Below are 25,216 nucleotides of genomic sequence, written 5' to 3'. Positions count from 1 at the left end.
ATGCCTCATTATGCACAATCGCGCCGCATCTCCCACATTGTTTTACCCTTTATGTTTTGTTTTGGAACAGTTCAGTAATCAGTTTTTATACTTGCTGAACTTTCGAAAAGGTCATGCTTGTTTAGGGAAGGTGCTGGACCAACAGCCAGAGCTGCATTGTTTTCATTCCCTTATGGTGCACCGGAGGGACCAAACAACTCTCATCTGCGGAGCCTATCTGAGTGTGAAGTATCTAATTAAAGGCGGATGCAATTCAATTAGCCACTTAATTACGCACACCAAGCAGAGGCCTGACCCTTAAATGAGATGGTAATTGGGAGGGAAAAGGTGTGCTTTTAGAGATTATTAGCCAACGATCCCACAGGTCTACAGTACATCATTTACACCTCTGCCTCTGAATGTATATAACAGCAGCTGTAGGACAGCCTGACTTGAGGTCTCACGTAAGGCTTAACCTGCCGCACTAAAATAAGATAGATTGAAATCTAAAGAACCTGCCATGCCAAATGGGAAGTTACTCAGGGCTCCAGCAATCATTATTAAATGGCTGACACAGCGTCCGGGCTAATATTGAATAATGTTGATTCTGAAAGTCACCACTGCTCTGCACATTAGCCTGGGTTCCTCAGCTAAGCCACCATGAAGCTCGCTCTTAGAGAATTGATTGCTAAATTCGCTGTGACAGGAAGTCACGTGGTCTAGTCCATGAAGTGTAACACCGAGACGTATTCGATAGGAGGGAAACGCACGTTTTTCTGCCTTGCTGTAGTTTGGTCTGTCAGCACCTGCTTGGTACGTTCGCATGTGTCATATGGCCGCCTGCGCTCACTGGAGGATCATGGATCTCATTTTCACTGTAATCAATGCATTCTGCCCTCAGCTGACATTGCTTTCATCTTACATCTCTTCTTTCTCTTGATTTTTTTTGTCTCCTTCTCCTGCATTCTTGACAGAAGGGACTACTACTCTTACTATCCGTAAGTGACTCCACCTCTTTGCTTTTCCATCGTTTTGTGATCCATCAAATACATGCTTGTGCTCTGGCTGTCAATCATAAGCTGTAGACACAAACAAAACACTTAATCACTTTATTTTCTTATTTTCTTAATCTTACCTCCGTATTATTCCTCACTAAAAGTAACACCTCCTTTTTCTCCCTCTCCCTGTCTCTATCTGTCTTTTACAATCTCTCCCCCTCCTCCTTCTTTGTCCATGAATAGGAAACCAGTTAACATGAATAAGACACCCATTACCTACCGGCAGGAGAAGAGCCATATGGGCTCCATGGAGCGCAGTTTCACAGACCAGAGCACCCTGCAGGAGGATGAAAGAATGGCCCTTTCCTTCATGGATGCGCACACCTGCGGCACACGCAGTAAGACCAAAGACACACACAGTTCAGTGTCGACGAACCTTCCACAACTACACAATGCAATTTCAAACTTGACATACATCATCCCTCACTTTGTAATCTTGTTGACCGCCACTCATTCACTCCATAAATGTCTGAATCTTCCTGAAAGATACTTATCATCCTGTGTGAAAAATGTTCTTTGGTACAACTTACCCTCAGCTATTCACTGCCGGCAGCTGATACACACACACGCAAAAGAAACGGAGAATTGCCAAGTGAAGTAACATCTTTGAATGAATCGAAAGAATTTGATTTGTGATACTTGTCACTGTTTTTCATCTTGATCTCCTTTCTAATATCGTCAGTCTCACAGAGAGGAAACAACAGATGTGTTTACTTTAAAGTTAGTGCAGATCTTGGTCTGCTTCACACGTCATCCAAGACAGAGCTGCTGTCACGTCTATGTAATATCTATTATGAAGACATCTTTGCTCTGACAAAGCTTATCACAGTGACACACCTGTATCATATACTGTGCTGTATGTGTCAGTGTCAGCACACACTGTGCCATTACGTGACAGTAACATCAGAGTGTATCATCCCACACCAAAGGTGTTCAAAAACTTGTTAAATGTTTTATATAGTAATATGTCTTGGACATGAATTTTTCAGCCTGCTGAAATTGCAAATGTGCCTGGTGCAGGTGACGCTCGTAGTTCAGTGAACGAGGCCAGCAGCCTGCTGGGAGGCTCCCCGAGGCACCAGTGTGGACGTAAAGGCTCACCGTACCACACAGGGCAGCTCCACCCCGCCGTCCGGGTGGCTGACCTTCTCCAGCACATCAACCAGATGAAGACTGCCGAGGGCTACGGCTTTAAACAGGAGTACGAGGTGAGAAGCCACTAGTACGCTCCTCTCTTACACAGCAAAAGACAACATAAAGAGTAAAGTCACTAGTGCAGCAGTGTCTAAAGTACAGTGTCTGTATTCACACTGTGATCGTGATTGAATTCAGTAGATAAAAGACCTTCACTGTAAATTCAACAACAAGAGCATAATTGGTTCATTCATTCCTAACATACAGCGAATGAAATAACTAGAGGCAAGAATACTCAAGCTGCAGTAATATCCATAATCCAATGCCACAGTTGGAGGCTTTCTTACCTTTACTTTAATTTTCATGCTGAAAATGAGAAAGTCGTCTCGTGATGTTTATGTAACTAGTTATTTGTTTCTGCACCGAGGTTGTCACTGATGTTATGGCATCTGAGTTCCCATGGGAGGAGAAATGTTCCCAGCATGGTGTCTCCCCCTTCCTGTGAGGAGTGTTTTCTATAGTGTTCTGTGAAGTATCTGTGGAAACACGAGTGTCACGCTGAAAGTGTTTGTGGCAGAAGCACCTTAGAGGAGTGGAACAATAAGTGTCATTGAAAAAGAGTCAAAGACATTAACACATAAAGCAGCTCCGCCTGCTTTTCTCAATGATGCGCAAGGTCACCATCTTCATTGAAACTGCCGGTTATTGTATATGAATAATAGGTGCTTCATTGTTAAGCTGAGAGGGTGTTGTTAAAACCCCCTTAGCTGTTCTAAAATCACTGTAAAACACAGCCTCTTGTGGCTTATTGCTTTTCTAAAAGACGCATTGGAAAGTGTTGGCTGCTTTACAAATCTGTGGCAATGTGGAGACAAAGGAGTTTACCCCCATGATCTCTAGTTTGAAGAATAAAAGTTGTCATCACAATGCAGTCACATTATAGCCACGTATGTATCTGCCATTGGCAACTATTATGTTCACTTTCCTCCAGCTGTTGTCGAGCAACATGATTTTTTCACAGCATAGCCTGGTTAGCTAGCAGTTGACAAAATGATAGCACACAAGCTAGCTGAAGTTACCATGTTAACTTACCATAGATTGTTGGTGTGGTTTGTTTGCTTTGGATGGATAAAAGGCTGGTGGATCGGGCAGAAGCAGCAACAGGTATTTCTCCAAAAAGCGACAGGACACAGTGGATTCCCTGGCTGCTCAAACATAAATCTGGATAATGGCGGATTATGAACGATCCAGGCTTCAGTTGTCGATTTGCCCTCTTTTTTACTAGGCATTGTTGATGAGACCCTCAGGTGTGTTTGGATTCAGTGCCTGAGAGTGCTTGAATTTCTGAAAGTCTGCCTCTGTTAACACTTGGTGGTGGGTTGTTTTGTCACATCCTGTTTTACCAATAAAAACTTTGCCAGTGACAAACTCGGGATCTTTCAAAAGACACCAGAATAGGCGGACAGTAGGATCATTGATGTACCTGGCTTTGTTTCCTGACTCTTCCAGCTCCTCAGTCTCTTTCTCTTTTCAGTCAGGACCACTTTAGTCAAAGAAAACTTCCATTTTCAATTTGATATTTGGCCAGTATGGCTCTGTTTTAGGACCTCTCTGCCCTTCCACGTGCCTACGTGGAAAGCTGAGGGCAGAGAGAGCACACACCCCTGCCCTTCCATGCGCCTACATGGAAGCCTAAGGTAGGGAGAGCAGCAGCAAAGACCCCTCGGGTACAGAACAGAGCCAGCATCATGAAAATCAGAAATGACATTGATAAGTCAGACACAGCATTTAAAAAAGGAGGAGCTGGGGTGGAGGCGGGTTGCAAAGAGGCTTGAAGGGGAAGCAGCAACAGTAGGCAGGCTGAAGCAGTTTAAATAGGGTGCCCTGACTGAAATTTGCCATTTGATTCCATAGAAGGGTATCATTTGATCTATCAGCTGACTCCCTTCCATCAATGAGCTGATCAGGCTGCTTGAGATCAGCTAATATAGCTGGGATGTGAGCTAAGCTTGACACCGGGGCCTGCCTGAACTAATGTAATGCTCAGTTAATTTCAGCGCATCCCCTTTGCTTTTTATCTTCCTCCTCTATCCTGTCCATCTTTTTCAACCACTTAAACACGCTTAGCCCAACCAGAAAATCAAAATTCACAACATAATCTGACATTTTGAAATGGTTAATTGGTGCAGTGATACTGTTTTAATGCGGTCACAGTTGTGTTTTTATAGAGAATTTTACAGTGGCTTCAAACACAGCTCAGCCAATCATAATCAAGGACCGTAACAATTTGTTTTATAATTACTTATTTAACCTATGTAATCCATAAATCAAGTATTAAACTAATCAGGTCCTTCATCCAACCATTTTATAGCAGCTTGACTGCATTAAGATCACAGCAGAAAGTTGTTCTTTGGAGGGTTTTGTAGGTGCTTCCATGGTAGCTGGAAGGAGTCACCTCTCTAACATGTCAATCCAGAGGTGTCTTCTTAGTACAGTATGTTGCCAGCTGTTAAACTGTGACACAGGATTTCCGTTACCAGTTGCCAAGAGCTCCTCTCAGTGTTGAAATGCAGCGGCATGACACAAAAGACCCCCAAGTTTGTTGAGCTCCTTGCCCTACTAAGTCCAGCCATCACGTGGAATAAAAACTTATTTTAGCCTCTTGTAACTGTGATCTCATTCTTTCATTTCCTGCTCACAGCTTGTTGCCATAGGGGAGGTTGTTGCAAAGACAAAAGGCAAAGCTGTGCTTTGTGGGTTAGCTCCCTCCTTACCATAAGGTCCGGTACAGTGGCTACACTGATGTACCTCCATGCCTGGTTAACCTGCACACTTCAAACACAGCAAAGAAAACTGCCAAGTTAAACAGGCTGCTGGTGAAGCAGTTAGAGAAGTGAAAGCATTGCTGTTGATGAAGTTGTGGTAGCCGGGGGAATCGCTAAAAGAGATATTGCAACACTTCTTGGTGCCCCAGGGAGCAAGGCGGGTCAGTACTTTTCCTCAGCAGGAGTGTTTGACCTTAATTGCCAACAGTGTTAGGAGGTGGAAGGACGATGTTGAGGAACTTCTAAACCTTGTAGACAAACTTTCTGTGCTGCAGGAAGTGCTTTAAGATTCTGGGAGTGTTTGAGCTCGTATACTCGTTAGAGGAAAGTACACTAGTGAGGGGTACCCATGGTGGAACAGACTGATGTCAAGCCCTGCATACAAGAAACGGTGCAGATTCTTTTCTCCTAACCACAATGAAATATCTTGTGGGAGTTACTGTGTGAGTGATTGATCAACTTTCTTATCCCCATGAAAAACTGATTTGCACAGTAGGAACAAAAAAATAATATAAAAGAACATAGTCCAATCATGACACCCAGTGTTGGCGATAGCCCACAGAGTGAGTGTGGAGTGCTGCAAGCCTATGAACTCAAACTCAGAGCTGTGATATGAGTTTTTTCAGGGTGTGGATTGGATTCTGGCATGGATATTTCTTTTCTCTAACACTATTTTGAGATATTGCTGGACACATGTCAGGACACAACCAAGTGGTTGTGGGTCAGCGCCTGTTGTGATTTTTAGGCTACCATCACCCACCCAGATAAGCTTTGGAAAAGTGATGAAGTGAAGTTGAGTAGTTAGTCGGGTAGTGGGAGTTAGTCCGTAGTAAGAAGGATCATGTGCAATTATTACATGTTATGGACAACTCTCAGCTTAGAGAGCCCATGTTAGCTGGAATGGGTCTTGCAAGTGTGGTGTGTGAGGCCATCAATCCTCCTCTGACATCATCCGTGGGCGCTCCTCGCCACCCACTGAAATTAATTAGCGGGGTTAAAAAGGCATCTGGATCACACTGTTGCTGCGCAGATGAATAAATCATCCTCATTTGGGCCCAAAGAAGACCTCTGTCACAACGGCAGGCATGATGAGGTTAAACGTCTCTGGTGATTCTCTATAGCTGCTGAGTCCCCTGTCCACTGCTAACAGATTGTAGGGTAGCAAAGAGAGGAGAGGGGAGTGTGAAGGGGGTGAGTGGAAAGGGAAGAAAGATGAAAGGGCAAAGACGGAGAAAAACGAGAAAAGAGAGTTCTTGGCTCCCATGCCCTGTCACCTCCAAATAACCTCCTCCTAGTAACAATACTAGTTTTTACGTCCCTCTGCAATATATGGTGCAACGTATGCTCTGTAATTTTCAAAGGTAACCATCAGACTACGAGCATAGGACAGTTCTCTTAACCTTGGGGACCACTAGATGTTGTTTAGGGGGATAGATGTCACACAGCAGAGGTGTGATGATGCTCCACAATGGTCCTGCTCAGATGCTCAAAACCCAATTTCCAATTCCCGTCATCTAGAGGGTGATCGGTCTAACGTTACATCCACACTAATGTTTAAGGCTGTATGCGACTCCGACTTATGTCAGTCAAATCAGATTTGGCTGTTCAATAGAAATATTTGTCGATTTTTTTTTTTTTTCATATAGCGGACATACTACTCTGGCGTTTCCGAACCCCTAAGGTTGAGACTTGTGAACACACTGCAGACCCTGTTTTAGTTTTAAGTCTCCAGATGCATTTTAGTTTGGATGGGTGAAAAAAAGGGAGACTTAAAAAACTTAACACAACCACATTCGCTTCCCAATTGGGTCATATCAAGCCAAAACATACTTTTTGTGATTTCATCCTTCTTGTGTGAGTACCAGTACTTTTTTACCACTGCCATGGCTTCCTCTGGTGGTGGATAATGCTCACAGACAGCTCTAATATGTTGTCGCATTTGCTTTGCAACAACTCCCAGTCTATGTTTTCTGCCTCCTTGATTGCATTATACTCATTAGTTACTTTCAGAAACAGTTCCACCTTGTTGTTCCAAGCAAAGATTTCTGTGGTTCTCTGTGGTATTGTTTTGTTACCAAGCAATCAACCGCAGAGAAGACAATCTGCTTCCTGTTTACTTTAGCACGTGCATGCCCAGTGTAGGTGAATGGTCATTCATTTATTAATTCATTTTCCGTAACCGTTTATCCTGTTAGGGGTCGCGGGAGGGCTGGAGCCTATCCTAGCTGACATTGGCTGAGAGGTGGGGTACACCCTAGACAGGTCGCCAGACTCAGGGGTGTAGTGATAGTTGATGAGGCAGGTGCGCTATTTTATAGATGGGCAGGAAGAAGTGGGTATACTCTCCTATATATTCCAATAGCTTTTTGACTGATAGGTGAGTATACTGTAAACAGCCAGAAAACAACACTACACCACTGGCCAGACTGTCTCATGGCAAACATAGAGACAGACAATCATTCAAGCTTGCACCTATGAGCAGTTTCAATTAACCTAATCTGCATGTCTTTGGATTGTGGGAGGAAGCCGGAGTACCGTGAGTATATGTATGGACGGAGATACTTTCAGAAGTGGTGCCAAAATGCTCATGTGCAGGAAAGAGAGATCATTTTTGTTTTAAAATGCTATTTCGAAATGAAAGCATGTTAATGTAGATGTAGCCTTAGTGGCTCTGCATTCCTAGGGAGAGGAATTGTATGTTATTATGTTCAGAATCTGCCTTTTAACACCACTGCTGTTTTTTGTAAACACTTGAGTGTGCTTGGCAGATCACTGTTTGGTTAGTTTCTTTTTTGCACCAACGCACTGTGGGGTTTCTGTCCTGAACTGAACCGTAAGTACAAACATGTTTCTTTGGCAGAGCATTGCTTATCAGCCTTCTGCTCTCTTCTAGCTGTACGTATCTGGACACATAATGAAGGGCCCAGGTCTCGGCGTACCTCTCCAAAGTGGAACGATTGTGGCTGGGAGTCTAGATCACACCCTGGGGAAAAGTCCATCCCTGTCACCCACAGCCCATGGCATTCATAAAAAGAGAAAACATCTTTTGTCTCTGGTTCATGGTTTCCCCCTCTGGAACTCTGCTTGTAGACTCATTAAACTGTCCCTCTCGGGCAAAACACACTCCACTCCAAAAATCAATACACACCTCTTTGTATTTTTTTTCTTCTCTTTGCTCGAGTATGTGTTTTGATAGAGTGTCGCTCTCCATTATGAAGTAAAATGATGAGGAGTATCATATTACACTCCCCCGGCAGGTATAGGTTTTTATTTCCCTGAAGAATACCTATGTTGTGTAAAAACATTGATCAAGAATTTACAGTGAGTTGTAAAGGGGCCTGTATATGTGGCAGCTACTGTCACCGCAGTCATATTCCCACTGAAGAAACTTACGAGCAAACAACAGCAGAGCTTTACTGGGGAGCCGAAAACTTTCATTATACCACTCTGTAGCCCGAGGCTGAGGTTAGCGAGGATGATGGACTCATTGATTCAAATTTTAGTTGCACCAGGGTCTACTGAAATACTGCTGTTATTTCAAAAAACAACAGCGACCTCATGCTGCTTTTATGACAGCATGAATCAGGCTTGTTTATTATATATTTTTTGACAAGGATATTCCATTTAGTGTCTCAATTGTGTCATATCTCAGACATCCCTGATTGGATTTTGACTGGATGTGGTGGGATTATGAATCTCATCACCGTTTTTGGCATTATACAAATTATGTGGGTAAAAAAAAAATTACAGGTTAAAGCGAGGTGACTGTTATTGAGTCATCCCGAAAATGGAAATGGTGGAGTACAGCGTGTTCGTCGTTGCCTCGTTTTTGAGGGGAAACAAATAATGCACTCTGTGAAATCTAGTGGGATGTTGATAGCAAACCAGAATGTTAAAATTTAGAAAAGTGCTATAAAAGTGTAACAGTGTCAACAGTTCAAGACCGTACTTGACTGTGTCATTATTTCCTTCCTCTCATTTTATATGATCCTCTTAACCAACCCACCCCGCTGATCCCTGCCAATGAGGGTTTCTAATCAATCTTCTATGGGTCTGTGTTGTTTCCCCTTCACTCCCCTCCAGTATACCGCCACTCTCTCAATGTTTGTCTGTCTGTGTTTTCCCTGTTTCTCTGGAGGGCTGAGCAGAGGAGTGGTGGGAGCAGAGACACAAAGACAGCTCAGAGGTCTTGTGTCAAAAATATCAGAGAGGGAGGAAAAGGGAGAGACGTGATGAAGAGAGGAAGAAAACGAGGGATTCAGAGAGAGATAGACCACGAGAGAGAGGGAGAGAGAGAGAGCATGGAAAGAGGAAGAGGAAGTGAGGAGGAGGGTGTAATCCCAGGCAGGATTTGGCTGGTTCTTGGCTCTCTGTGGGGAGAACTGCGTTGTAATCCCCTGCTCAGCATGCATACTTGGGCAGAGTTTCACCAAAATTCCCCTAGTGGCTGAAAACCACAGGGGGTAGACTGGTATAGATGTGTGAGCGTGTGTGTGTGTGTGTGTGTGTGTTTTTGTTCATGGATCTGAAGGGGCTGTTTGCAGACTTAATTTAGCTCCGCAGAGAGTGGACGCTTTCAAGTGGCTTATGACGTCGTGTGAGAGTAAGCGCTCGCCGGTGCATCCATGCAGACAGGTGGATGATAGGGAATGAGGAGATGTATTGCTGAGTATGATGTGTTATAATACAGCTGAGCAGCCATCCACCAAGCAGGTGGCAGACAGTTCCTCTGCCTTAACTTTAATTACCAGTCATCTCACCATACAGGGATTCATGCACTGTATATAGAAACACTTGGATCAGTACTCATCAGAAATATTTCACATCGTTTTGCAGCACTTTTTAACTTATGTGAGAGGACGGTGGCATTTGCTACTTTAATTTTTCTGTTCTTATAAGTGGGGTTGGGCAATATATAGATATTATATAGATACTGTGATGAGTTATTTCCTTAGATTTTGGATATGATGAGTAATGTCCACATTACTGATGGTTATTTATCAGAAATCTCATTGTGTAAATGTGTTGTGAAAGCACCGACTGTCAGTTCTACAATACCATTGCAATATCAATATCAGGGCATTTGGTCGAAAATAACATGATATTTAATTTCCTCTGTAACCCCAAGCCATACTCATATGGCACCGAGGCTCATGCAATTTACAGTGATAATGTTGCAGTTTTACAGCTGGATGTTCTTGTAACCAGGGGTCTTTGATTTCAGACAAAGATAGATAAAAACAGGCTTTGGCTCAGAGGTAAAGCGGGTCGTCCACCAATTGGTAGATCGGTGGTTTGATCCCCGGCTCCTCCTGTCTGCATGTTGAAGTATCCTTGAGCAACATACTGAAAAAAATCCCAAATTGCTCCCTATGATGCTTCCGTCGCTGTGTAAGTGTGTTAAAAACTGAGTAGCAGGCGGCACCTTGTATGGTAGCCTCGGCCACCAGTGTATGAATGTGTGTGTGAATGGGTGAATGTGACTCGTAGTGTAAAAAGCGCTTTGAGTGGTCGGATGACTAGAAAGGCATGATACAAATGCAGGTCCATTTACCATTTACCATGTACCTTTGATATTGCTGCCTTAAATAACTACTGTCATTGGCAGATGCGAATAGCTATGGCTAGCTTTCTTGTAAATCTAACATGAGCTCCAGGAGTCGTCTCCAGCTGACTCCTTGTGACCAAAAACCCCATAAAAGCAGTCTATATCGTGCTGAAAGACTGAGGCTAAAGCTACATGTCACAGGCAAAAGGTTAGCAAAAACCTTACCTAACCTTTTATTGTAAATTTCTGTCTACAATTTTGAAGTACTTGTTTTTTCTTTTCTTTTTCCTCTCCTTTTCTTGCTTTTTTACCGTGACTGTTATGCACCAAAATATCAAAGCACCTTTCTTGTATGTGGAAACCTAAATGGCAGTAAACCTGTTTCTGATTCTGATGTTGAGAAATTCAAAGTTTGACTGACATGCCCTGCCTAGTTACGGTGCTAATCTACGATCGATCGGATAGTGCCTCTTTAGTAAATGTGTGTGTTATGTTATTACCATTATCTCCATTAGCCTCTGCTGTGATGAAATCCAAAACTAGTATTTCTGATGGATTTTACATCTCTCATTGATGGCGTACACAAAACTTGAACCCAGTAAGAATATAAGTTTGACGCGCCAGATGGTTTGTTGTTACATACGACTATCTGAGAAGCCGTCATTGGAATCTGTTTGGAAAGGGGCAAGCACCTTTAAAAGATACTTGGCAGGTGATTTGATGAACCATCTGTCTATTACTGTCTATCACAGGCCAGTTGGGAAAAGAGTGGAAATATCTTTTCTATTGAGAAAAGCCTGAAGTGCCGCTCTGAGCTTCTTTTAATGAAGAAACACTCTCCAGTTCCAAAACAACTGATGCTAATGCAGCAACTATGCTTACCTGTTTTGAATGAACAACTACACCCATAGCTGCCAGTAGCTCCTCACAGGATGCCGATAAACACAAATGTATTAGTTGAAGCTCGGTAAGATGGATTTTTATGTGATCTCATGATAGTGCGACAGTCAAGCATGCAAGGTAATAGGAATATAGCCACTGGGTTAAAATTTTAGTGGCCCATGGAGCTGACAAGAACCAGTGCAACTGGCGGCCCAGAGGAGGAATAAATGATGCTTGTGTTGTTTAATAACATGTCATGCATAAACCACTAAACCTCTCTGGAGGATACAATGGCTCTTGATCTCCGTGGTCATGCTTGAAGTCTTGATCTGCTTTTATCGTACTAGTCATAAAAAAACATTTTTCTGAATCACACATTAAACAGAAGGAAAGACGTGGTGAAGCTTTAATTAATGTTTATCTAAGATATTTGAATGGTTAATATATTGAGAGGCCCTGAAATCTGCAAGTGTCTCTTTATCTCTGCAGAGCTTCTTTGATGGCTGGGACTGCACAAAGAAGAAGGACAAAACCAAAGGGAGGCATGACACCTTGTTGGGATGTAAGTAATCAGAAGTCATTTTATCTTGTATGAATAAAAGGTAGTAAAAGTAACAGAAACTATTTGCAGAAACTTTGTATTTCAGCAGCTCTTTGCTCTTTTATTCTCATCCGCCTCAGACGACCGCCACAGAGTAAAGCTCCACCCTCTCCTGGGAGACCCCAACTCAGACTACATTAACGCTAACTACATTGATGTAAGTCTAATCCTGTTTTCCTCCCTCTGTTTGACATGGGATACAAATAGTCAGCCTGTGCCAAGTCTCTATCTCTCACACCCTACGAAGCCACAGCCCATCTCTCTCATTCCTATAAGCTCACCAGTCTGCTGGCCCACTTTCACCTGGAAGCTTTCATCCAATCAAACACCTTCCGTAGCGTTTTTTTTTTTGTTTTTTTTGCCAGCTGCCATGGTTGTCAATTGCTGCACGGAATCCCTGACCCAGACTGCTTTTGCTTTTATTAAAACAGAGTGGAGTGAATGCATTTAATGCCTCGCAGAGGAGATGAACCTTTCTGTAAGATGCCACAAAATCCCCCTAAATTAAATAGACATGATTGATGTTATTCAATCTCCGGATGGGCCGGGAGGAGATGATCCTTTTCCACCGTTCACCTTAACTGTCTGCCACACATGTAGTGCCACGGTAACATTCTCACTGATCATATGGAATACATGTATATGTTGCTAATGTGTCTCACACAGTCTCATTCATATGTGTTCCCATTCATAAAAACGACAGGAGGCTGTGTTTGCTCAGAAAGCAAAAGTGTGGGTTTAGGTGGCAACGAAAGTTATTAGCAAAGAAGAAAAAAAAGTAACACAGTTTTACGACTCGATGTTCTTGTAGGTAGAGACTTGTATTTTGGTTCCCCTGTGATTTCACTGTCACGGCCCTCAGATGTTGCTTTTCATTTGAGTCATGTCAAGGAACGAGGAAGTCTGGCAATCTGATATGATTTCCTTATCTCACAAGATTTATTTTGCCTCTCATTGGGACCACTGTTAAATAAATACAGCACTCAGTGAGAAGTTGAGGCAAGCTGATGTACTCCCAGTGCTGTTTGAGGCTGATAAGAAGTTGAGAAGATTCTGTGTCTGTCAAAATCTTTATAAATAATATATATTAACATTTTTTGTTTTCAGTGAGGGAAATTTCCAACTGCATGATTTTAGCTGGATTCTTCCTTTAAGCCAAATTATATCATCAAAAATGTTTGACATTACAAGGCTTTTTCCCCCTCTTTTATTTCTCTGTAGAGAATGGCCAGTGGTGAGATGCTTTTAGAGAGTTCATTACAATGAGAGGGCATTAAAAACCTGGCCTGCTGTTAGGACTGTAGTTATCGTGAGGGTCTCCATTAGTGTTTAGGGCACAGAGGTGCAGGCATTAGAGGGAAAACACCACTCAGCAGCCACTACAGTGCCGGTGTCAGTGATGTTAGTCCCTGACAAGGCTGACCCGGCAAGCTGGAAGGTAACTACTTAGGCGTGGAGAAGCATATTTTGGACAGCCCGTGATTATTTCACCAGAGGTTAAATGGAAAAGTTTTTCCTCCCTATGAAATGTTATTGTGCTTTAAAAACAGAGGTGAGAAAGCACAAGCTTTCTGTTTTCTCTCTGCTCTGTCACTTAATACACAAGTTTTTGCTTGGCTGTGGTGTGTGTTGCTTGCAGAGGTGCAGAACTTTGCATATGTCTGACAGCTTCCTGCGCCTGTTGCAAATGTAGAGCAGTCCAGCGCATCATGGCTGTTGCTGATTTACATATTTTTTGCTTCTGAAGAGTCGAAGGGTCTGACTGACAGGTGTAGCATGGCCACACAATCAAAAACACACTCTCATGCACACACACACACACACACACACACACACACACACACACACACACACACACAACAGCCCCATCTCAAAGAAATTAGGTTTTTACAAGGATTATTTGAAACGGCAAATACGTTTGAGGGAAACATAATAGTGGGCAAATTGCGTTTTTCAAATCGTCATAACAAGGAAATGTTGCTATTTAAATAACCTGGCAAGTTGTGAAAATGTTAACACTGAACGTATCATCAAATGTTCCAAAATAAGCAATCATGCAATGCACTATCCACTCATAGTGAACACAGTATTTCTTTTATATTATTACTTCTTTTAAATTAACATTTAACTATAATTATGGTCTTTCCCGAACCATAACCAAAGTGCTTTTTTACCTAGACCACAGACAGGAGACTGGATGTGGACCTGGGATTCTGGTGTCACAGTCCTGCATTATGTATGTCTGATATCCACCCTGACCACCTTCCTGTGACTCCAGCGTGGTACATAAACGTAGTGTCACATCAACTCAAAGAAACATTGTCTCTGAACACAATCCAGGCAGCAATGCGGTTGTCACCATAACGTTAATATGAAAACAGTTAAGTAGTACAAAAGTGTAATTGCTAGGAGACAAGGTTACACACTCACAGTGTCATACTCAGTTTTGTCTAAATTTACTTAGTGTCAGAATCATAGCAACATCTTATTCGTCACTCACCTTAAAAGCCTTGAAAGCCTATTTTTGACATGAACACATTTTTTGGTGCAGTAAAAACAGGTCAAAGATTTCTTCTGTTTTTTCTTGCATGTCTCACTGGTCTGCAAAGTGCGGAGCTCAGTTGGAAGAAGGGGTGTTCGTGTATTTCAGTGCAGCACTCAGTTTAGCAGCATTTAAATTAGAATCTAATGGTTTGTTTATGTAGCCAGGCAGGCGGTTATCAATCACATCTGATCACAGTCTTGACAAAGCACAAATAAATAACACATTTACCTTTCACTTTGATAGTTGTTTAATTAGTAATTAATATTTAATATGACAGAGGAAGGGGAACTCCACCGATTATTAATGGGTCTTGGGGCCAACTGTGTACGTTTCTGATAACCTAGCATACGCTACATTTGTATGTTTTATACATATTATATAAACCTTTCTAATGTAACGTAGCTCTGCTCACATGTGTATGAGCTAACAATGTCACCTGGAGGTGGAGGAGACGGTGGATGGTTTGACATCTAGGCGAGAGATGGCTGCCAAGTTGCAGACCACTGTTCACGACTAGCAAAAAAAAACTTGTTTTTTAACAAGACATGCGCGGCACTTCCAGCTATGATTGTGCCATCAAAAGCGGGTGTTTTAAGCAAAAACATGATCTATCCTGCCCTCACAAGTATTTTTTGTGCCTAAACATAACCACACATCAATTGCAGTGCTGTGGAAATGTATAGAAATATAAAGTTTCAACATATCCGCTACATTATAACGTACAATGCCAGTGTTTTATTCTGGTAATATGGTTGCTTGGGGAGTACTACTGCGTGGAAGATGTTGCGCAAAGCCACACAGCAGGATTTCTCTTTTTTCTTTCTTTAAATATAAAATCCCTAATGCAAAATCACAGTAAAGACAAGTAAAAGCAATTTTTTTTTTGTAAGGAAACCATAGATCAGAGTAAATGAAATGGCCTTAAGTCGCAAATTCCCACAAAAAATGAGTGCTCCAACACATAAAGCCTAGTCCTACTGTACTTACACACACACACAGACACACACACACCTCCTCCCACCTGTCTGTAACCATAACTCCTACTTACCAAAAGCTTCTTTCATTAACTAGCCTATATGTCTTCTTTTTCTACTCCCCTCCCCACTTCCTCGACCTTGGACCCTGTAGATTCGGATTAACAGGGAAGTAAGTACTTCACTGCTCGTTCTTCTGCCTGCCATCGCTCTATTCTCTTCTCTCCCCACTTCCCTCTTCTCTTTCCACTATCCTCTATCCACAAATGCTCAAAGGTCAGTGTGTTTCAGGTTTGTGCGCATTTGACAAACACCCCCTCCCCCCCCCCCAAAAAAAAAAACATGCCCTTTTAGCTAATGATTTTAAATGAACACAAGGAGATGTGTCCTCTCCGGATAGAGGACCCCGCTGTCTTTGTTAGTTCTCATAAGTGGCCAAGACTCAGGAAGTTTAGTTGCTATGGCGACCGTCTTAAGTGGAGGAGTGGTAGCGTTCATGCTGATAGCGTTTGGCCGGGGCCAGAGGAATTGTGGATAGCAGGCCTCACAGCACTGGTCATCCATCTCCATTTCAAACATGTCCCCGCTTACATGACTAGATGCAATTCAGTTTAGCGATCCATCGGCAACGTGGACAGACTCGACATTTTAGAGAGATGCCCTCTGCAAAAAGATGAAAACTGTTATGAACATGGATTGCTCCATCACGCTGATGTGATGAGAGCCGGCGGGCTTGGGAGTTTATTCAGATTATTCCTGACCTGCCTTCCCAACTTCACAGAGATATGTAAGGTAATTGGGGCATCAATTATCCTTCCAGCTGCTCCTCTCACACAACAAACAGCGAACCACAACATCCATGTTGTTTTTTAGGTGATGTTTTCACAGAGCTGCATCTTGGAGACAGGTGTCCCCGTTACCTTCAAATTTAGATACCCGGCGCCTATTTTCAGGACTTCCTTTGAACATTTTGCTCGTCCTTAAAGTATTCATGCTTCAAAGTCCCTCAGGTGGTCTTTGTCATGTTTATTCCCCTCAAGGCTGTAGAGGTGACATCTCAATGTTCATTCATATTCACCTCATACCCACCGTATGAACATGTCTGTCATCTATATCAAAGGCTGTCACATCCTTTGATATAAAGGATCTCCAAATACCTCACTGTACGTATCAGATTTTGCCTTGAAAAATGTTTATGTTGGTGATATCATGCGTTTATGTGAAACCTGTGTATTATACTCTTCCAATCATTCCGACTTGTGAGAAGAATTCAAGGAGGAAGTTTTCTGGGGAAGAAAATGTGGTTCCGGTTTAATTCATCATCCCAGAAATAGCACATATTGCATCTTCAATGAAAATGGATTTGTTTTTATGGGGCGGCACTCTGAGAAAGAGGGTTTGATAAATAAATCGGACACCTGAAATTGAAGAGTGTGCACCTTTTAGTTTCTTTATCATATCTTTATTAAACTGTCACAGGGATTCAGTCATTGTTCAGGCAGCTCCCGACTCCTTGTCAGAGTCGCTTTCTCAGAGATTTATCAGCAGTTTGTCAAGATGCAGCATTCACTATGTGTTGCTTCGACTGCTCCAAACTCTCTGTGGAGTCTGTGAGGGCAAAGACATGGTTTGGAGTCAGCAGCAGGTCAGACAGTGCTGGAAAATTATACCGGAAACACGACTCACAGTTGCAGTGGGTCAGTAGTAGAGCAGAATGCAGAGAACAAGGTAAAAAGGGTGAGACAGAGAGACACCCTCCCATACAGCTGTGCCTAAGGCGCAGATGGCTTACTCAGCATGTCATCCTTCTTCTCTCTTTCAGGGCTACCATCGATCCAACCACTTCATCGCCACTCAGGGTGAGTATCCCAGCAAGGCTATAGTGTGTGTTTATGTGTGAGTGTGTGTGTGCATGCAGCACAGTGAGTACCTTTTGACGCCGTGTAATAAATTGAAGATGATCTAACCAATGAGCCTACTCATGCGCGGTCCCTGGCCAAAACTATCTCTACGGCGAATCCAAAGGTGATGGTGTGACTGCTAACCCGTGAAGGCTGTGCAAGTGATGTCACTGAATTAATCATGAGAACAGGTGAATAATTAAACACATTAATTATAGCTTCTCAATCTCTGGGACACGCCGAGCAGCGTGTACATCGTTGGGGGGAGAACCTTTAGTTCACCCTCTGTCGCTCAAATGTAAAGTGGCTTCTGATGGACAGTTGGACTCTGTTAAAAATGTCCCTCTGCTGTTTCTAAACCCTGAGGAGTGTCAGTTTCCAGGGAGCTCCCATCACAAAGTCACCCAAGGTCTGCTCATCTGCTTATCTTGCACCAGCACCTCCTCTTCCCCCTGTTAGAGAGATGAAACCTGCGAGACAGTAAAAAAAGACGTCAGCGGTGTTTTTGTCTCTCTGTGCATTTCTTTCCTACGTGATTCTCGTTTTAAAGTTGTACCTCGCTTCCTAAACGTCTCCTCCTCAGATGACGATGACTGACTGATGGTCCCACGGGCTTTCATCAGCAGCTACTCCTGTTGTTTTGTCACCCGTCACCTTCCCCCCTCTGACTGGAATTCCCAATAACTTTATTGAGAGCTTTATCAGTACCCTGCTGTCTGAGGAAAGGACGCTTAGGTCTCAATAATACAAGATTTTTTAGCAGGAAGAACTCCCTTATTGAGCGGGCATGCTCTAACGCTGCCTTTTTTGTCTCTCTCTCTCTCTGTTATTTCTTCCCAATAGGACCTAAGCAGGAGACTCTGTATGATTTTTGGAGGATGGTGTGGCAGGAAAATTGTTTCAGCATCGTCATGATCACTAAGCTGGTGGAGGTTGGCAGGGTAAGTGATGCGCACTCCCCCCCCTTCCTCCCTTCCTGTCACCACCCAGTGCTCAGAAACATCCCACATTCACCATGAGGGAACATTTTGGTGTCTATATGAAAAGCTTTTATGTGTGTGCTTTTATGTGTGTGATAAGTATAGATCTCACAGAAGCTTGCTGTGCATGCAAACTGCAGCCTCAAAGCTCTTCGTTTTGGTGAGGATGTTCTGCATTCATGTGAAACTACGAGCCGCTTCTGCAGTAGAGCTCCTAACTGTTAGACATTTTGGGAAACGCGCTCTTTTGCTGGAAGTTAGATGAGAAGATCAACTGTCTCTCTCTAACTATAAAGCTACAATAGGCAGTCAGTTAGCTTAGCACAAAGACTAGAGACTGTGCAAAGATACAGAAATAAATATAACCCCTTTGAAACACATTAAACATATGACTTATATATAACAAGTCAATCTGAGGGCTTTAGATGAATATTTTCACCACTGGTCAGAGCCAGGCTAACTTTTCCACCCTATTTTCAGTCTTTATGCTAAGCTAGGCTAGCCAGCTGCTGGTTGTAGTTTCATATTTACTGCACAGAGAGGTGTCAATCTTCTCAACTAACTCTCGGCAAGAAAGTAAATTAACATATTTTCCAAAATGTTGAACAGTGTTGTTTTACTTTCTGTACCATATTCTCATGGTGAAAACATACATTGAATAAATGCATTTAGAAGGCAGTGGTGCTGGCAGGATTATATTATTATATAAAACTCTGATAAGCCCATCACGTGCATTTCAAAGACAAGCCAACAGAACTGACAACAACAGCCAGCAAACAAACAGAATACAATATAATACACTGAGTATAACCCAGAGAAATGTGCAGGCATTTAGCAGGCAACAGATTCCTTCATTTTGCAGCAGCATCACACAGCAACAACATCAACATCAGCAGTTGGGTATAAAAAATTACACTAAGCCCAAACCAAATGCCATTAAAGTAGTACTCCTACCTATTTGAAGTAAATTCTGCATCTCCCTGTTGCATTAAACTCCTGCAGAACGGCCTCCACATCAGTTACAATATCACGATGATCCCGGGGCTCATCACTTTGCAAAGCAGGTGGATCCTGGACATGTAGCTAGCTGCAAGCCTCTGTCGTTGTAATGTTAATGCTAGCAGCAGTAACGTTAGCAGACTCGGTGCTTGTACTGCTGCTCTCTGCATATTCTTTGCTGCTGAGGCTTGTTCGCTTTCTTATTTCAAAAGCTCAGTTGTTTGCGTTTGCTCATTTCTAACTCCTTTTGCTTGCTAACACACAAGTAACACATGTTGCCAGCATCATAATCGAGCACTCTGGCTTATGACATGTGCACCAATCATTTGCATCCCAGTGTATTTGCATCATATATGAGTGGCCAACAAATGCACCTCAGGTACGTTCATCAGTAAAAAAAAAAAAAAAAAAAAAAAAAACCGAGAGACACAAACTGCTGCTTTTGTTACAATTTTCTTTTCTTTTCTTTTTTTTTTAACTTCATTTTTATTTTTGAAATGTTTCAACACATTGTCACATTTTGTCAACGTGGATCAATATATAGTCAATGAGAGAAAGAAAACATACAGAAGTAAATAAATAAAACCAATACAAAAATAAAAATAATTTGAATAAATAAATAAATAAAAAGACCTGCACCTACATATAAAAAAGAAAGGTTGCAAAAAAGAATCTTGTATCACAAATAAAGCCTGTCACCCTCACATTCATTTCTATTGACTAATATTCTATTTCTGTCCATTTCCAGAGGATGGCTATGAAAAAGGGGATATAACAACAATAACAACTGCTTATTACATACAACCAGAGAGGTAGAGATAAAGAGTAAAATGAAATAAAACAGAGTAAATAAAATGTTTGTAGTAGTTTGGCTTTACGAATTGCACGTTACAATACAATATCATTCACATGATTCTTTAGGTTTACAGAGAAAGTGGCCTTCTACATCATGTAAATCTCACCATTTTAATTTCAAGATGGATGCCTGCTTCCTATGGTCTGGCACCTGGTGTCTACCTCTTTATAAAGCCCGACCCCACCTGAGCGCCGTGGGGGTACATGCCCATAAACATCCTGAAACACAGGAAATAAGAAAACGCAGGCAGAGGGCAGAGTCTCTGCAGAAATATACATCATCACACTCTTGTACTCACAAGTAATTAACAGAGATTACCTCTGTATCAGTCTATATGTTGATTCTAGAAAAATCCTGCATAGCATATCTTTAAAAGGACTGCTACATGGATTATCCCTTATTTGCCAGCTTTGAAAACATCATGAAATTGCGATGCTGTTTTATAGAAATTTACATCAAGAGTATTATGATTATAGAGTCCATAAAATGTGCTGTAAAATTCTTGCGAGGCATAAAAATGTCTGAGCTACATATCTAGTGTTGCTGTCCTTGTATATACACTGCGTGACTACACAGGTTTAATGGCTATACTGTAGTACTGTTATTATCCACCTCACATAAATACCCATACTATATGAATTCAGCTCTAAGCACCCCATCCTGTTCGGTCGAGGCAAGAGAAACATATTACTCAGTGGATGGTTAAAATGACACCATTTTTCTAGCAGTAGCCGTACATCCAATTTGGTTCTCCATACCAACAGTTCTGGGAACAGTCAACAAATGAGGACTGGTCTGTGTGGCTGAATCCAAATAACACCTCCATTAAAAAGAAAAAATTGCCTCCTTTGTGCCTCGTGTTGGTGAAAAAGATTGTTGCCCTCCTGTTCATTATGCTTCCCACCATTATGTGATTATTGTGCTTTTCTTTTCCTTGCCCTCGCAGATGAAATATCTGCAGAGGAACACATTGTTTTTGTTCTTCCACAGCATTTGAAGTGTAACCTCTGTACATTTTTAACTAATTAAATTTCACACCAATGTTATCTTTGTTCAAGTCAAATCAACAAACTAAGTATTTTATATTTTTCTAATTAACACACAATGCTAAATTATTATGTGATCTTTTTTGCTATTAAAATAATCGTTAAAATTTATTATGTAACATGTTTTTTATAACAATTAAATGCTGAATACTCATAGGACTTTTATACAACATTCAGAGCATTAATACAACAGCAAACTACTACTTACTATGTATTAGATGGAATTAGAGCCGTGCTGATATTCAATACAACAGCACTCCTTCTCGTGTAATATTGCTTTTATACAACAGTTCTACAAGTGCCATTTGTAAATTAACCGGGAAAAAAGCACCATCAGATTATGATTTGTTTGGTTGTTTAATGATTCACTCGGCTCCACCAACACAAATAGTTCCACAGCTGGACTGAGACAGGACTGTTGCCTAGCAACACATAAATATTCCCGCACACTAAAGCCAAGTTCAGGCCAAAGATTGGTCAGTGAGATTAAACAGTTTAAGAACGTTGCAGAGAAAAGTTACAGCAGTGTGAACTGACCGTCTGAGCTCGACTCATGCTGGCTGATGATGTCAAATCACCGGCGGCTGGTTTTATAATGTAAAGCACGTCACTTGTTTCTACATCCAGTCAACTTGTAGTGAAGCCCACTGGTCAAGTTTGCTTGCTGTGGCAAGCGCTCTGCCCCCTGCCGAACCCTCTGTTTCCGTCCTCACGCTGTGCTAATGTCAGACGGTGGGTTCCTGCTTCTGCTGGCTGTATGTGTTTATGCCCCCCCACACACACATTCTCACTGACTGATCAATGGGCGCTAGTCATTTATATTTTTGTGGCGTATTTATTATAAATACAGTCCATCTGATGCTCGTTTTGTTTGTTTCTCACCATTTCATCAGCACTGCAAATGCAACTGTAGCTAATATCTCTCTGTCACTGTCCTCATTCATATTTTAAGAAGCTACAAGTTATATTCAGCCACAAAATAAGCCTGAAAAGCTGGAAATCAGAACGGAAGTACAGAGAGTTGTTGCATAGAGATGATACACTGTCTCATCTAGTTGCATTGGCGTGAACAATTAGCTGCCTGTTTCAACTCGTCTAGTCGAGAATCTTTGGTCTGAACTGGGCTTAACGTGCTACTTTGTGTAAGCTATCTCTACACATTACTGCAGGCCAGTGACTTTGTATTAGGTACATTTATCTGTATGTTTCCATTTATTGTGTGACCAGTGAAAAGGGAGTCTGTTGACAGTCGCTTTTGTGGCGTAGGTTTGATGCCTACGAGTTCTTTGCAACATCCTCTGATGTCATATGAGCATACCTGGAGATTTGATTTATCCAGGCTTCTTTACTTCCCTCTGTCTTCCTCTGATGACCATTCATTATCAAACTCCAAAAAATGGAATAATGTTCCTCTTTGCAGTGCAAAGTTTGTTAGTACGATCCTTTACGTAGGCTAATTATTGAGAACACGTGAAGCGGAGTGATACAAGTATAGTCAAAAGTCCTGGTGCTGTTATACTCTGTATCTGCACTCATGTAGTGCTTCCTGTCCAATCAAACTGCTTGGTTGGAACTAACTGTTGTATAATGTGGAGTAACAGCGTCCTGAGCAGAGACTGAAGTCACACTACATCTGTATGTGTAATCATGGATGTATACCGACAACTGTATACAGCAGGGCCCCGTTAACTCCTATGAAAGTTGCTCAGTGGCACATGAAGCCCAAAAAAGTTTAACTGCCCTGTGTTAAATTACCCAGATGAACAGCGCTGCTTCCACATCATTGGGCCCATAGAGCAGGCGCACTAGAGACTTCCTGGACCATATCCATGTTGAGAACCATGTGCAAACCATACCATCCCAGACTCTAGATAAGCTTTAGATGTCATTTACAGCTCCTTTAATTTAACGCAAATATGATGCAAAGTACTCCAGGTAATCCAAAAGTAGCCTCAAGAAAGTGACACATAGACTCATCCAGTAACCTTTAAAAAACTTAAACATGCAATCCATTACTCCCTGCGCATTCATAAACTGAGATGACAGAGCATCTATTGTCATTTGTTTAACTAGCAGTTTAACCTTGTAGTTTGGTCGTTGGATTGATGCGGTTTACTTGACATCGTAAGTGCAGGTGCAGCAAACTCAAACAGCCCAGCAGCATCGTTCAGTAGCAGAGAATGGACTTGCAGCACATTTCATGGAAGCACTTTGTGTGACATCTTCCTCGAGATGTATAGAAATATCTTCGTTAAGGAGAGAGGGAGATTTAGAGACATTGCTCCTTAAGAGGGAGACGTTTTGGAAAATTGGGAACCTGAGAAGGTTCAATTGAGAAACACGGTATCATATTTTCTCTCAAAGAACAAATTATTTTTTTTTAGAAAAAAGTAAGAAATTGAAGAATGATTGTTTTAAGGTCAACCCTATTGACCTTTTCTTCAGTCAGCTTTGTTGTTAATAACCGGGGAAGGAAGAGATTTGAGTATACTGCGTTTTGAAAAATAAGATTGAACCAGTAGAGACTTTTTTGCTTTGAACTGGAGGGTAAAAAAGTAGAGATTCAACCATCACAATACTGTATCAAACAGATTAATTCATGTTACACCTTCCACAGTTGTGCAGGTGCATTTTGTCAGGAATGTCAACATGAAGTTTCACTCTGTTGCTTCACTATTTTTTAAACAGGTGAAATGCTGTAAATACTGGCCTGATGACAGCGAGATGTACGGTGACATCAAAATCACTCTGCTTAAAACAGAGACACTGGCTGAATACACAGTCCGCACCTTTGCCTTGGAGAGGGTAAGTTTATCTAAGGTTTACATTTTGCCTGCCCTTGTTTGCCTACCATCTTTTGCATGTATTGGTACTTGTTATGGTATTCTTAGAATTAGACGCAGTACATTAATAGAGGAGATTAGATACTTGACAGGACTTACTGCTGATGGGTATGAGGGCCACATGTTAAATTGAGAGGAATTAACACCAGTAGCTATGTGAATGCCCCTGCCATCTTTCCAACATAGCTGTTACAGTGTTGTGCCCCTGATGGCCTCCATCCTGTCAATCTCTCAGGGGATCTCTCATTGGAGGGGCTCAGAGCAACGCTGGAGTGACAGTGGCACAAACACAGCATTATCATCACACTGTCACATTCGCTCTCCATGGGCACACGCTGCTGCTTATTCAAATCGGCACGAATTTGGGAGCTGGTGACAGCTTGTTTTTCATAGCTCTTTTCCTCCCTTTCTTTTTTTTTAGGGGGGATTTCTGTCTTCAACAAATCTTTGCTTTGCGTCGCTTTACTTTGTCATCTCTGTACAGAGGAAGAAATTGCTGTGTGACTGCAGCAGCCTCCCAGTAGAGAGGAGAAACCTCCCAGCCCTCCCTGAGCTCCGAGAGCCTCAGTAATTCCTTTTCGCGTGTCTGTCACACTGCGGCTGCTACTAGCATGTGACGCCCAGAGGCCTAACTGTCCTAGAAGACCTAACACCCCACGTAAATAATGTCCTGGTTGTCCTCACACTGAACCGAAAAATCTGTCACATCTATCATGGATGTCTCTGAATGGATGGGAGCACGCCTTGGATGAATTAAGGGCCTGTGGGCTACTACGGTTAAGAAGCCATAAAAATGTTATTTTCTAACATGTAATGCTAATGTGTCATGTGTTTCTGTTGACAGAGAGGATATTCAACCAAGCATGAGGTGCGTCAGTTCCACTTTACATCCTGGCCTGAGCACGGGGTGCCCTATCACGCCACTGGACTGTTGGCCTTTATACGAAGAGTGAAAGCCTCTACGCCTCCTGACGCTGGCCCTGTGGTGGTCCACTGCAGGTAGCATGACGCTAAGCAGCCGCTGTAACCTGCAGCATTATAAAAG

At 42.2% G+C, this 25,216-nt stretch overlaps 1 protein-coding gene across 1 annotated transcript in view; it reads left to right on the top strand.

Moving 5' to 3' along the window:
* Positions 1 to 25,216, top strand: part of LOC126391843 (receptor-type tyrosine-protein phosphatase U) — a 218,120-nt gene that overhangs the window by 172,237 nt on the left and 20,667 nt on the right. The window contains exons 15-23 of the mRNA XM_050046801.1: positions 954 to 977; positions 1,221 to 1,375; positions 2,058 to 2,245; positions 11,916 to 11,988; positions 12,108 to 12,184; positions 17,369 to 17,405; positions 18,291 to 18,388; positions 24,017 to 24,133; positions 25,016 to 25,170. Of these exons, the coding sequence (XP_049902758.1) occupies positions 954 to 977; positions 1,221 to 1,375; positions 2,058 to 2,245; positions 11,916 to 11,988; positions 12,108 to 12,184; positions 17,369 to 17,405; positions 18,291 to 18,388; positions 24,017 to 24,133; positions 25,016 to 25,170 (924 nt within the window). The remainder of the gene's footprint in view (positions 1 to 953; positions 978 to 1,220; positions 1,376 to 2,057; positions 2,246 to 11,915; positions 11,989 to 12,107; positions 12,185 to 17,368; positions 17,406 to 18,290; positions 18,389 to 24,016; positions 24,134 to 25,015; positions 25,171 to 25,216) is intronic.

Source organism: Epinephelus moara, chromosome 6 (genome assembly GCF_006386435.1).
Source record: "Epinephelus moara isolate mb chromosome 6, YSFRI_EMoa_1.0, whole genome shotgun sequence".
Taxonomy (NCBI): domain Eukaryota; kingdom Metazoa; phylum Chordata; class Actinopteri; order Perciformes; family Serranidae; genus Epinephelus; species Epinephelus moara.
Note: the sequence above shows the minus strand (reverse complement) of the source record. Positions and strands in the feature narration are given on the sequence as shown.